A 14,202-nucleotide genomic window follows, 5' to 3' on the forward strand; every position below is an offset into this window, starting at 1 on the left:
ATGTAAAACTCTGTAAGACCATTAAGAAAGGAATTTATTTATATCCACAGAAATGTACAAACTTGGTGCGTAAATTGCACTTGCTCATGATAAACCGAAAAAGCTAGCTAGCTAGCAAGAAGGGGTATGTTAGCAGCTAGTTAGCAGTAGCATCAGCTCTCGAGTCACAGAACCAGTCACAAACCAGAAAATCAGAACCGGCTCCTTGAAAAAACACAAAATCCAACTAAGCATTTTTATCTCAGTACACTATAACTGACACAGGGTTTCTACAGGATTCACCAACTCAAATTTAAGACTTTTTAAGACCACTATGAGCGTAATTTAAGGCCCAAATCTCTGCAGAAATGTACAAACTTCGTTCAGTCACCTGTCAAAAATGTTTTGCTTACAATGATAGAAGTAAAAATGATTGTAACTCAACCGTAATGAGTCACAGGACGCTAAAATGTCTGAGTGCGACTAAACTTTTGCTTGACAAAAAGTCCGTAAGGAAAGAAAAATAGGATATACAAGATTAAATCATCCTATCGAGGCAAAACTTAAGAACTGGCCATCTTTCTAAAATTTAAGACTTTTTAAGGTATTAAATTTAGATTTTTACATACAAAATTCAAGACTTTTTAAGGATTCTCAGACACTTTAACTTTTCAGAAAGATACAGGAGTTTGTTTGAAGTCAATCATTCTTGAATATTGATCAAATCTTCTGGTTCTGCTGGCGGATTCAGCCAACAGAAAGCCCAGATGGCTGAGGCTTTGCTGCTCTGAGCGTCTGAAACGATGCGATAAATCCTCCTGCTCCCAGCATGTTTAATACAAGCCGTCAGCAGACTCATCAGACTTTATTGCGCTTGTTAATCAGACCCAGTGTGCAGCGGCGCAGCCTGTTGAATGCATCACTCCAGCAGGTTTCCCCGTTTCCAGCTCCGACTTCTGGAATAACGAAGATTTAAACCTGAATTTGCTCCGCAGATGAAAACATCGCTCAGCTTCTTGTCGACTCTGAATTAAAATAAAGTTTCCTGCTGCCTGATTTAACGTCCACTGCTCAGAAAAAGCTGTTACTCTACAAACCCAACAGATTTATGACGTCATTAACTTCAGCAACAACTCAGTGACGCAACAGAACTCGCTAATATTCACCTTTACAGTTAAAATCCAGGGAGAGAAAAATAAAAACATTTAAAATTATGTGAAAGTAACAGAAATATAATGAATCGCATCTGGATCACTGCAGCGAAACCTGAGAGAAAAGAAAAGATTCGACAAGGAAGGAAAGAAGGAAAGATGGACGAACGGATGGAGGTCATGTTCCAAGAATAATAAACACAGAATAAAACTTTAATGAACATTTAACTTTTATACAATTATCCTTCAAGTAGGAGAATTTGTTTTTGGGAAAATACTGAAAACAACATTTCAGATTCATTCGAAGAACAGCAGCCATGTTTCCATCTGTTTTTTTAAATATGTATTTTAAAGTATCACATTAAAAATGTGGAATTTGAAAAAAAATTTTTTTTTACCAAAAAACACTTTTTACACTTGAATGAGGTAAAAATGAACTTAAAAAAAAAGAATTAATGCGCAAAAGATTAACACATATTTGCTAAATAAGTTCTGACATAAAATTGTTTTTTACCTAAAACTTGTTTTTAGTCAAATGTGGTATATTATATATAAAAAAATAAACACATAAAATCTACTACCTTGTGTGCTTCAACCATAATGTATAAAAATTTAATCATTTAAATAAATAACTGTCTCATAAAATATGTTTTTTGACTAAAGAGAAGAATAAAGGACTAAAAATGAAAATATTGCGGATCCACTCATCAAAAACTTGCAAAAGCCCATTTTAAAAATGTGTTTGTGTTGAATTAAGTTAATAAAATAAACAGTCTGAGTCGCCGTTCATCCACACTGAGGGTCAGGTTTCCACTGGGATGGACGATGAAGAGCATGGAGCAGGTGATGAGGAGCAGCAGGTGTAAAAATCAAACATCTCTGCTCGGCTTCAGGTGAAATGGAGAAATTCATGTGTTTTAATGAAAACACTGGATTAAACTTGCTAGGGTTGCTAGGCCTGTTACCTAGCAACCCCAGAGAAGCCCAGCCCGTTACCTAGCAACCCCAGAGAAGCTCAGACCATTACCTAGCAACCCCAGAGAAGCTCAGCCCGTTACCTAGCAACCCCAGAGAAGCCCAGCCGTTACCTGGCAACCCAAGTTGAGTTCCAGCAACTTTGGCCACCCGGTTTTACCGCTTTATGCGTTCTACAATGGCTGCTGGAAAAGACAAGTGTTATGTTGTTGACTTACCATTCATTTCTTATTAATAAATGGAAATGCCACGAATGCAAAGTTTTTTCTTTCTTTTTTAAATAAGCAGAATATAAACAAAGTTTTCTGCATATTTCTAATGGAAACGTAGCTACTGACAGATTTCCCAATCAGCATTGAGCTGATGCATCAAATCTGATTTTGTCCCCCTGGAACATAAGTTAGTCATGTTTTTAGGCAGTAGGTTTGTTTTGTACTTGAATCTTTTGCGTATCTTTTCTAGTCCAGAAAACAAAACTGTAACATTTTCATAAACATTTTAGTGTTCATCACTAACAAATTTAAAGTGTAGCTTTAAATCACAACTAAAGTTAAATTTCAGTTTCATGTTAAGGCTCCAGAAATTTCCTGGTAGATATCCAGTAGATATTTAAACAGAGTTCAGGGATTAAATATGCAAACTTGAAAATCCACATATTTTGCCTCTGCTACATTCTTTTTTCCAGATCTTTGCAGGTTACATGGATCTCTGGTGTCACTGAAGAGGCATCAGTCTAATCACAGCAGGGCAGCATCCAGCCTGCATTCCTGGCAGGAATAATCTCCCATACATCGGCTTTCTGGGGAAACGCGGAGGCGAAGCGGCGTGTCGGCAGCTGTGACGGGTCTGGTTTGTATTTCGGGATCTGTCTCTTCTCATTAGGCTCGACTGAATGTGTTCTGCTGCCGGGAATCTGAAACCTGTAACTGATGACATTTTCAACACGAGGGAGGGAAGAAAGTCGCTTCTGTCAGCGACAACCTCCTGTGATCCATCACTTCCTGCCTGACATCATTTCCACTCCGGCTCTTTTTAAACTTTGTTTCTCCAGACTGTTTTCTCCAGCTTTGACTTTTCTGTTTAGGATTCTCGCTTCACTGGCCTGACATGATGACGAATGTGTGAAAATGAGGCGTAATGAGGATGAACATAAAGCGTAATGTGTGTGTGATGAAAACCAGCAGAGCCCCCTCTCACACACACCTTCCTTGCCTGGTCATTGTCTTCGATCTGACCCAGATCCCGGCCGCTGGCCTGAGCGATCCGCTTCCCCGACACCAGATTCCCGACCATCACGGACGCAGGACCGATCTCTGGAAAGAGAGGAGAGGCTCCAACTGATCAGGTATAATAACCTGAGAGTTTCTAGAAAGTAACCTGAGAGGTTCTAGAAAGTAACCTGGGAGGTTCTAGAATGAAACCTGAGAGGTTCTAGAACGAAACCTGAGAGGTTCTAGAAAGTAACCTGGGAGGTTCTAGAATGAAACCTGAGAGTTTCTAGAAAGTAACCTGGGAGGTTCTAGAAAGTAACCTGAGAGTTTCTAGAACGAAACCTGAGTTTCTAGAAAGTAACTTGATAGTTTTTAGAAAGTAACCTGAGAGTTTCTAGAAAGTAACTTGATAGTTTTTAGAAAGTAACCTGAGAGTTTCTAGAACGAAACCTGAGAGTTTCTAGAACGAAACCTGAGAGGTTCTAGAAAGTAACCTGAGAGGTTCTAGAAAGTAACCTGGGAGGTTCTAGAATGAAACCTGAGAGTTTCTAGAAAGTAACCTGAGAGTTTCTAGAAAGTAACTTGATAGTTTTTAGAAAGTAACCTGAGAGGTTCTAGAAAGTAACCTGGGAGGTTCTAGAACGAAACCTGAGTTTCTAGAAAGAAACCGGAGAGTTTCTAGAAAGAAACCTGACAGTTCCTACTTTCTAGGAAATCTTATCTTATTTTCCAGAAACTGTTGGGTTACTTTCTAAAAACATTCTGGTTACTTTCTATGAACTCTCAGGTTATTTTGGGAGGGATTTAAAGTATTTTGTATAAATTGAGCTTTCTAAACTTTCTAGAACTTAGAAGTACAATCAATATTTTAGATCAAGATTTTCTCAACATGTGTTCTTTAATTGCATGATTTTAACTTTATTATTTTAAGTTTCTTAATGCCAAATCAAAATCACCTCCATTTATACTCTTAGAGAAAATAAATACTTCCATTTTAAATCCAATTACACTCAGACCAAATCAATCCAGTTTTAAATTTGCCTGCTTTAATAATTAAATTAGTTAATTAGTTTTTCCCTCAGTGAACTTTACAGTCTCCAGAATCTGTGTAACTTTTCCTCCTGTCTGGATGTCTCACCTGTCTGGATGTCTCACCTGCCTGGATGTCTCACCTGGCTGTTTCTGCCGCGGTTTGGGCAGGTTGGTGACGCAGGTGTGCGGACACATCAGCACGTTGCAGGGGTGCAGCGCCCCCTCCAGGAAGAGCTGCTTGGCCTCAGACAGGTGGATGCCGCCCAGAGGCGTCTTGGGCAGCGTGTTGGAGGGAACCAGGGCCAGGCAGTACACCCCCACCTGGTGGATGCTGTCTATCGCCTGGAGATCAGAGGGCACAATCAAGGTCAAAATACAGAAAGATTTTAATTTAACATAAATTAATGGTTACTAAAGCTGATTACAGCAAAACTGAAGACCTGAGTGAAATCTGACGAAATTGGTGTAAAAAGTTTGCAGCAAAAATTATTTTTTTGCCGCCATTATTTTAAAAACATTAATAAATGTTTCCAGAGGTCAGGAAAAGTAAATCAGCCTGACCTCCGGCTGATTGACCTTCAGCCAGAGGTCAGGCCCCTTCTGACCTTGTTTGGTCAGACGGAAATAACAAAAAAAATGAGAGAACATCTGAATATTTGATCAATTAGCAGTCAGGAAGGAAGGAGTGAAGGAAGGATAGACAGAGTGAAAGGAAGGAAAGAAAAATAAAAAGGAAGGAAGGAAAAAGAAACGAAGGAAGGGAAGAGACAGATAAGGAAAAAAGAAAGAAGCAACAAAGGAAGAAAGGATAAAAAGAAAAAAACAAGGAAGGAATGAAAAATTAAAAAGAAAAAAGGCAGGAAGGAAGAAAAGGAAAAAGAAAGAAAGAAGTGAACAAATGAATGAATGAACGAATGAATGAATGAACAAATGAACGAACGAACGAACGAACCTGCAGCACTCTGCTCATCCACTGGAAACTGTCTTCCTCTGTAGAATCCGGTCGCTGCTCAGCTACGACCACGATCCTCTCATCATGGAGCACGGTGATGGAAAACACCGCTATCCTGCCGTTCACACACGCACACACACACACGCACACGCACAGACTGGGTCAGCACCGCTCCTCATCCATCTCTGGACCTCAGCAGGTACGTGGATTTCCTCCCACCTGCCTCTGTAGACAAACTTCATGGGCTCCACCGCCAGCGCCGTGGCGACGATGTCGTCGGCGTTGTGGCGCCGTCCTCCGACCACCATCAGGCCGTCCATCTTCCCGATGACGAAGATGAGGCCGGCAGGTCCGATGAAGCCCAGCAGGCCGGTTCTGGTGAACGGGAACTCGCTGATGGGCGTCCCGTTGTTGGACACGGGGAAGACCTGACGGGTCCGTTTGAACAGATATCAGGACATGAAGACACAGAGACGAGGAGTCAAACCGTTCCACATTTACCTCGAAGGTGTTCTTCGTCATCCCGGCCAGACCATAATAGGAGGTTCCCGTGGCGACGGTGCAAACACACATCTCTCCGATCTCGTCGGTTTTGCAGAGCTGAGGAACGCCTTCGACTTTCACAGCGCACATCAAAGCTGCAGACAAAATAAATAAATCAGATCGAAAACAAACCTGGCAGGATATGAAAAAACGACAAACATTTTCCTCCTATAGTAAAAGAAGCTTTGCTTTGTTTTTTCCTTACTCACTCCAATAACACTTTTATATATTGATTGTCCCAATGGAGACTATGAAGATCATTTGAAATCCCAGTTGTCTTAATTGTTCTTTGAGGATGTTTTAGTCTGTTTGGGGACCAAAAGTGGGATATTTGTTACATTTCCAGCTGCTGCAGTCGGTTCCCACACTGCACTGAGTCAAACCTGTTCCCCTCCTGGCCTATAGGGGCGCTGCACTGCACTGAGTCAAACCTGTTCCCCTCCTGGCCTGTGGGGGCGCTGCACTGCACTGTGTCAAACCTGTTCCCCTCCTGGCCTGTGGGGGCGCTGCACTGCACTGTGTCAAACCTGTTCCCCTCCGGGCCTGTGGGGGTGCTGCACTGCACTGAGTCAAACCTGTTCCCCTCCTGGCCTGTGGGGGCGCTGCACCTAGACCCACTGAAGGACGCGACACAAAAACCTCTGAAGAAGACACTGAGCGCAACTTCCTTCTTCACCAAATGTAAACGAACATGGAGTGAAGTCAGATTTCGTAGGATTTCTCTTTGATAAAAGACGAGTCATTTCTCCCGTTAGCGTTAGGCTAGTGCGTTTGTTTTGGTTGTATTAACCCAGAATCCCCTGTGCTGTGTTCACTTCCTGTTTTTGGAGCGGCCTCCGGTCTGATTAGCGCTCACATAGGCATTCCAACCGCACCAGAGTTCACTTTGGATTCACATCAAAGCATGCAAATAACACCTAGACATCGTTCACACCATCATAACTTCACGTAGTTTAAAGTTAAAAGCTCTGGCTCTATTTGAGGAGAACTGGGTCGGGTTTTACCTCCGGGCATCACAGAACCAACATCCTGGAGAGTGAGGACGGACAGCTTCTCCTCCGAGTCGACCCGGATCACCCCGTGACTCAGACCCGGCATGGACAGTACGCCGCGGCTCGGCGGAGTGGCACCCTCCTCCAGCGGCCTGACGGACAGATCACAGACCGCACACTTTTTTTTACTTTTTTTAGTTAAACTTCAAATGTTTAATTCTCAGATATTTTTCCTAAAATTGATAACTTGCATCCTTATTATGAATATTGTGAAAAATACAATGTTTATGCCATCTAACTTTGTGTTAATCGAACATTAAGATACAAGGTTTGAAACCATAGAAACATTTAAAATTGGAGAGTTAAAGGTTCAAATTAAACAGGCTTTCAGCTGTAAATTACAGCAAACGTGTGAAAACTGTGGTTCAGATGTTTTAAATCCACAAAATTATGAGAGTAAAACCACTGAAACATAGAGAGAGAGGAAAGCGTTATACTTTCTAAATCTTATTTATTTAGCAAATAAAGGATTTGCTCCACAAGCCCGGTGAAATGATTGAGGTAAAAATGGAAAACGAAGCGTTTTAAAGTCGCTTGGACTAAAGGGGAAACTCACCAAAAGTAAGTCGGGTTAAATTAGGTATGAGGATACATTTATTTTAGTTCTCATTTTTGAATTTGAATGACAAGTTGGCCAAAATGTCCTAATCTCATTTCAGAAACAATTTTCTTTAACGAGCGACAAACCAAATAGAAAATTACTTTTCCCACAAATACACTTCTTCCTTAAAAAGAGTTAAAAAGTCTCCAACAAATCTGTATTAGTCAGTGACACAAACAAAATATACAATAAAAGTAGAATTTTAATGCCTCAATGTGCACATCAGCTGAAAATATGTAGAATAAATAAATGTTCTTTTGTGTTTTTATTTATGCTCCATTATAGAAATTTAAAGATGAAATCCAAACTTGACAGGAATGGTTCTGTGGTTTATGAAGGAAAATATGTTATTGAGCTTTAAAAAGCTAAATTATTTGTTTTTGCTCATCTTGGTTATTAAGGAACCAAACGAGATCTAGAAAAACATTAAATCTGAATTATTTTGCTTCATAAAACCTGCAATGGCGGCGATGAGTCGTGTTTTACCTGCGGATGGCGACGGTCAGCGCCTCCGGGGAGCTGGCGCAGGGACAGATGACCTCTGGCCTCAGACCTTTGGTCTGGAAGACGTTGAGGAACGCATCGCAGGACGAAATCGACCCTGAGACACAGACAGCGTTACTGGGGATTCACCTTCCAGTTAAACATCTAAACTGGGAGGAACAGAAACCAATTCAACCCAGAAAAATCCAGATAAAACACCAAACATGTTTCCATTAGAGCAGGGGTGTCCAAAGTTATTATATTATAATAACGATAATATTCTGGTTTTCCTACCAAGAGTCATTAGCATCAATAAAAAATCTTTCTAAAATGTGAGTTAATATGAGCTACAGCAACGTCTAATAAAGTATTTTTAAATTTCAACTTGAAAACTAGATTGAATTTGTTTAAATACAGAAAATGTCCAAAGAATTATTTAAAAGTTTTTTCTACAAAAAACAACAAAATCAGAAAACTTTATTTGTTTAATTTTATTTTAGTCTTTCTATTATTATTATTATTATTATTATTATTATTATTATTATTATTACATATTTTTGTCTGAAATAACTTTTAACTTGCTGATTTTGATAAAAGTCTGGACACCCCTCCTCATAAACTTCCTCCTCATAAATTACATAAAAGTGACAGGAATCTGGTTTTTCCTGGGGGGGTTTTGGCTCATTTCCAGGTATAAAACTGGTGTTTCGCCTCATAAAAAGCTCAAACATGAGACGATAGAAACGCAGCGAATGTTTCCTCACAGGGATTCGAACCGTCGGCCACCACCAGCATCCGCAGGGAGCTGAGGTTGACGTCGCGCTGGTCCCGGTGGGCTACCAGCGCCCAGTGCATGTCCCGCGACTTCACACAGGCCACCTTCGCTGCAGGAAACATTAGACAGCATCTAAAGGGTTATTTATGAGCAAATTAATGATTAATTACAGTAAAAGGCATTAGCTTTCATTAGGAAAGCCCTGAGAGAAAACATATACTCATTTCTAATCATTAAAAAAAAAAGATTTAAAGCCTTTATTATTATTCTGTTGCAATCATTAATTTTTTAGTGCTCGTCTCATTTAGGTAGCAATATTAAATTAAAAAATATTTAATTTTTTTAACTGTGTAAAAAAAAAGGAAATTAATCTAATTACTCCTTAATTAATCTAAATGGGTTTTTATCCTGATAAAAATAAATAAATAAATAAAATAATATAAAATGCAATAAAAGGCATTTTCTTCAGGATCATCAACTTATCCAGCAAAAACAATTTTTTTTAAAAGTTTTACTTTTAATTCAGTGTTAATTCACGACCTTATCTTTTATTGCTGTTATAAATAATTTTTATGTCAGTTTTATATTCCACAGCAGAGACTAAATAAACTAAAATGTAACCAAATTTAATGTTTTTAAAAGTCTTTCACACTCTGTACACCTCACTGGTCCGAGAACAAACGCTAATTATTAATTAAACACAATCAATAAGTCATTGAGCCATTAGAAATAATAAATATTCATTTTACTTTAGAAAACCAAATAAATCACATTAAGGTAAATTACAAAGAAAATTAGAAAAAAAAAGAAATTCTCGCTAAGTTTGCTGGTATAAAAATAAATTTGATAATTCTAACTGACTTTGTTTCCTCCTGGTCGCTAACATCATAAAAAAGGAGGGAATCACCATGGCAACGTCTCAATTGAAAACGTTTTTGCTGCTAATTGACTCATGTCTGGGTTACCTTTGAACTGGCAGACCTTCTGGATCCAGGATAACGGGTTGACCTTCATCAGGGCGTAGGGGATGCTGATGACGTGCATCATGTTCATCACACTCTGACCACAGAAGAAGAAAAAGACGAAGAAGAGAACGGAAACAAAGAGTTTTACCATTCATTTATCTACAGATGCAGCCCTGATTGTTCATAGCTGTTAGATTTGGTATTTATCAATAATTCCAACATTTTTCTGCAGTTTTTCTTTTCAACTATTGTCTTTAAATTTGTTCACATAATTATTTGCTTATTTTGTTTATTTCTGACATGTTCACATTCAAACACTGTGACACATTTTAAAAAACTGTTTGAAAAGGAGTTAGGCAGAAGAATAAATGTGTTATATACACATTATTCTTTTTTAATTAAATTATACAGACAAAATAAATATAAATGTATTTTACTATAATTAATAACTTGTAAATATTTTTTATATATTATTTTACATTATTTGTATTCTTATAGTAAGAAAAATATTTCACAATATAATTATATAAACCTATAATCATTTTATTGTAAAAATTATTACAGATGTGTAATATTTCTTATGAGAAAATTTTAAAAATATATAAAACTAGAATAAACTATTTAATTGATAAAAAAATAAAATAAAGTACAATAAATAAATGCAAAATAAATGTTAAAATGAGGTTACCAACCTAAGAAATAAATAATAATTTTAAAGAATTTTATCCAGCAGGAAAATCTAAATGTGCCGATTTGTTGCTACCCAGTAAAAGATACAACATTTATACAGAGGATTTAGATTTACTGATGTTCTGGATAATATTGTTGATCAAATTTAAGTAAAATCATCTCTATTGGAATCAGAAAGATGCATTTAACCTGAACTTGGCATTAAAAAATAAAACAAATCAAGCAAAATATAAGACTTGTTACTTTCTTCCACAATTAAACAGAGTAAAAACGGCAGTAATATTCAGTTTTTGGTACTTTTAAGGCGGTAGAGGTTGGCAGAGGCTTTCCTTACAGTCAGGACGGCGTGCCAGAGACCCACGTCCTTCTTAAAGTCCAACACGTTCACGATGGTTTCAGCTGCAAACAGGAAGAACAAAGAATCAGCTTTCACTGCAGGAACTCTGTGTGTGTGTGTGTGCAAAGCATAAATGTTAGAAATGGGCCCCATAAGTGACCAAAAAATTGACATGTAAAAGTTTCAAATTGTGTTTATTGAAGGTGATTTTTAGTATCAACATTTTTTTTGGGACTTGCCTGATTTTTTTCTTGGATCTAAGACGTCTAGAAAGGGTGGGCCCCGCAACTCACCATTCTACTTTCAGACCCCGCGAAGTCTATAAACAAGAATGTGTGTGCGTGCGTGTGTGTGTGCGTTACCTTCTGTGTAGGAGCAGGACTGTGTGAGGGCCTGGCAGTGGGTGAGCATGGCCGTCCTCGTCACCGTGACGCCGAGGACGCCGCCGTCTTTACACGTCTTGTACTGGACGCACAGAGACAGGAAGTGATGATAATCATAATATTAAAACCATCAATTAACACAACTCTGATGGATAAGAACTAGAATATATAAATATATATATATATATATATATATATATATATATATATATATATATATATGTGTATACACACATAAATACCCAGCGTATACAGTAAATGCACCGTTTGAGTTTCAAAATGAAGCATCAAAGTTTTAAAAAGTGAAATGCAAGTTCTAGGAAAATAACATAAAAGTTTTAGAAACTTTTGAGTTTTTTAAAAACTTTTCAGGTTCTGAAATTACTGACAAACTGCAAAAACACAAAATCCTATCAAGTATTTTTGATCTACTTTCCCACATTATAAATGAAATGATCTGAAAGTTAATTTAGTCTAATTTCAAATGTATTTTGCACCAGAAACGAGGCTAAAATGTTGCGTTTTTGCAGTACAATTTTTGCAAAACAAATCTGTAAATCTTAAAAAGCCTTAAATTCTTGGAAAGTACTTGTAGTAGCTCTTTCTAAATTTTAATCTGCTCTGTGTTCATTTCTATTAGCTATAAATAAAAGTTATTACAATTTTGGGAAGGTCAAACTCTGAACAAAAAGGTTAAAACTTCTGACTTTCTCATAGACATTTTGATATTACTGTCCTAACCACCTCCATCACTGTATTTTTATTTTTTATTGCTTCTCAGTTTTGGCCAGAATGAAAACATTTTTTCTCTACAGCAGTAAATATTAGCTGTCAGTCAATTCTTCATCTGCAGAGACTCAAAACAACAATAAAAATGACTGATTTGAACAATAAAAACAAAAAACTCTCTGAAAGCTGCTGAGTCACGATAATCCATCAGATTTAATTTAAAATAAGATCTCTGCTGTCTAAAACTCTGTCGGACCTGAAGGCCGTAAATCACATTCTGATGTTATTTTTCTGAAATAATATTTTTTCATCCACAGAAAATCCAAAAGTCTTGCGGTAATTTTCATCCGTCTGGGTTTATCTGCAGAGCTGCTTCTGTCAGGGAAACAGGAGGTCATTTCTCAATCATCCATCTCCTTTCATCAGTTTCCATTTCAGCCTCTTTCGATCCAAAATGCAATCAAGGAGGCATTTCACCTCAGCGCCGGTGCAATTACCACCCGGCCGCCGAAGAGGACGTCACTTAAAAATCACATCAATCGCTGCGCTGCCGAGGAGCCAGGAAGTCGTGACTGAAGGAGGAGGCGCCGTACCTCGATGTAGGCGGTGTCCTGGTTGGCGTCTTTAATCTGGGGGAACCAGTCTCTGGGCGGCTTGGACAGGTGTTTGGACTCCGGGACGAACCACAGAACCTTGGGCCAACCTGGACACAACAACATCAGATCAGAGAGAAATCTATCAAAGACAACCTGCTATGCTTCCTTAGACAGGTTAGGATGGGCCAGAGGTAAAAAAAAAAAAAAATAGCTGCAAACAGATGAGCAACTTGTTTTGAAAAGCAGAAGTGGAGGTTCCTGCACAACCAACAATAATATAAGTGTTTTCTGGATCGCAAGTCAAAAACAAACCTCTTGTCTTACGGCCTTACAGCAGTAAAACCAGGTGACCAAATGTGCTGGAGCTCAGCTCAGGTTGCTAGGTAACGGGGCTGGGCTCGGGTAGGGTTGCTAGGCAACGGGGCTGGGCTCCGGTGGGGTTTCTAGGTAAAAGGGCTGGGCTCGGGTGGGGTTGCTAGGTAACGGGGTAGTGCCTGTCGAATGTGACTCAAGTTTTAAACTGCAAAAACCTAAAATCTTACCAGTTTCTAGTCCAAATATCTTAGTACACTTTAAAGGAGGCAAGACCAGTAACTTTTAGCTTAGCACTATAAAAGAGTTTGTTTTAAGATTAAAATTTTTTAATATTGATGAAAAAGATGGCAAATTATTTTATTTGTAATATGGGGAAAATGTCTTGTTATAAATGAAATAATCTGTCAATATAACAAGTACTTTGTCATCAATATTAAGGAATTATTTACTCAAAACAAGCTCCTACATCTTGCTAAAAATGTTACTTGTATGATAGTTTTGTCTTATTTCAAATGTACTAAGATGTTGGCAGTAGAAACTAGACCAAAATACTTGGAAGGATTTTGTGTTTTTGAGTGAAAGACACCAAAAACATTAACCAGAAATGTTTGTTTTGGATGTTTGTTTTTACGAGCTTTTCCTGTTTTTAGAAGCTTTTCTGGTTCAAAAACGTGCAGAAAGTGAATCTCGCCTTTAAATCTTTAAGTTTGACTTCAGCTGCTAAAAGAACCATGTGCTGCTCAGTCAGTGTGGAAATGTTGCCTTGGTATCAAATACTGAGAATAAACAGAGTTTGAGTCGTGTAAATGTCTGAATTACTGCAGATGGGGGAGAAATGGAGGAAAGCACCAGCCGAGCGACTGAGAGGAGCTTTAAGCTGATCGATACGAGAAGCACTTTGCTTTAATGAGCAAATCCTAAATCTGCTGGCATCAAGTTTCTATTTATAAATCCATTACTGCAAAGCAAAGCGAGGTTATTTATCACGGAGAGATTCCTCTCCCTCATCTTCTCTGATGATTTGTTTTTCTAAGTGAAAAACAAGTGGAACTCCACCTGCAGAGACGTTTGATTTCCGCTCCGTCAGGTTATTTTAGACCAAACTTTTTATCACATGAGCCAAAATCGACAAGTCAAAATTACTTATGGGACAAAAGAAGCAATTATAGAAGGATTAAAACAAAATCAATCTAATTTTGTTGTTTTTTTGTAGAAAAGGGACAGATCTGACACTTTAAAATGATTTTCTATAGTAAAATAAATTTAATCTAGTTTTCAAATTCAATAATACTTTATTGATCCCAAAGGGAAAATACATTTTGATGCAACTCATATTAACTCAATTTCCTTAAAGAGTTTATATATTGATGCCTTTTGTCAGGAAAAACCTCCTGTAGCAGTCTGTGTTACAGCAAATTTGAAGAGACCTCTGA

General features: G+C 38.1%; 1 protein-coding gene across 7 annotated transcripts in view; it reads right to left on the reverse strand.

Annotated features, from left to right (window-relative positions):
• LOC103479974 (disco-interacting protein 2 homolog C) overlaps positions 1–14,202 on the reverse strand; it is a 175,521-nt gene that overhangs the window by 14,077 nt on the left and 147,242 nt on the right. For 5 of the 7 annotated variants that reach the window (XM_017309917.2, XM_017309920.2, XM_017309911.2 and 2 more), the window contains 12 exons: positions 12,452–12,561; positions 11,109–11,211; positions 10,744–10,808; positions 9,720–9,813; positions 8,744–8,863; positions 7,983–8,097; positions 6,848–6,987; positions 5,802–5,938; positions 5,520–5,728; positions 5,301–5,415; positions 4,489–4,690; positions 3,309–3,418 (listed from right to left, as the gene is read on the reverse strand). In XM_017309917.2, coding sequence (XP_017165406.1) covers positions 3,309–3,418; positions 4,489–4,690; positions 5,301–5,415; positions 5,520–5,728; positions 5,802–5,938; positions 6,848–6,987; positions 7,983–8,097; positions 8,744–8,863; positions 9,720–9,813; positions 10,744–10,808; positions 11,109–11,211; positions 12,452–12,561 — 1,520 coding nt within the window. The remainder of the gene's footprint in view (positions 1–3,308; positions 3,419–4,488; positions 4,691–5,300; positions 5,416–5,519; positions 5,729–5,801; positions 5,939–6,847; positions 6,988–7,982; positions 8,098–8,743; positions 8,864–9,719; positions 9,814–10,743; positions 10,809–11,108; positions 11,212–12,451; positions 12,562–14,202) is intronic. The other 2 variants (XM_017309912.2, XM_017309914.2) reach the window with 1 other exon arrangement.

The sequence above is a fragment of the Poecilia reticulata genome, chromosome 17 (genome assembly GCF_904066995.2).
Source record: "Poecilia reticulata chromosome 17, P_reticulata-male-v2, whole genome shotgun sequence".
NCBI lineage: Eukaryota > Metazoa > Chordata > Actinopteri > Cyprinodontiformes > Poeciliidae > Poecilia > Poecilia reticulata.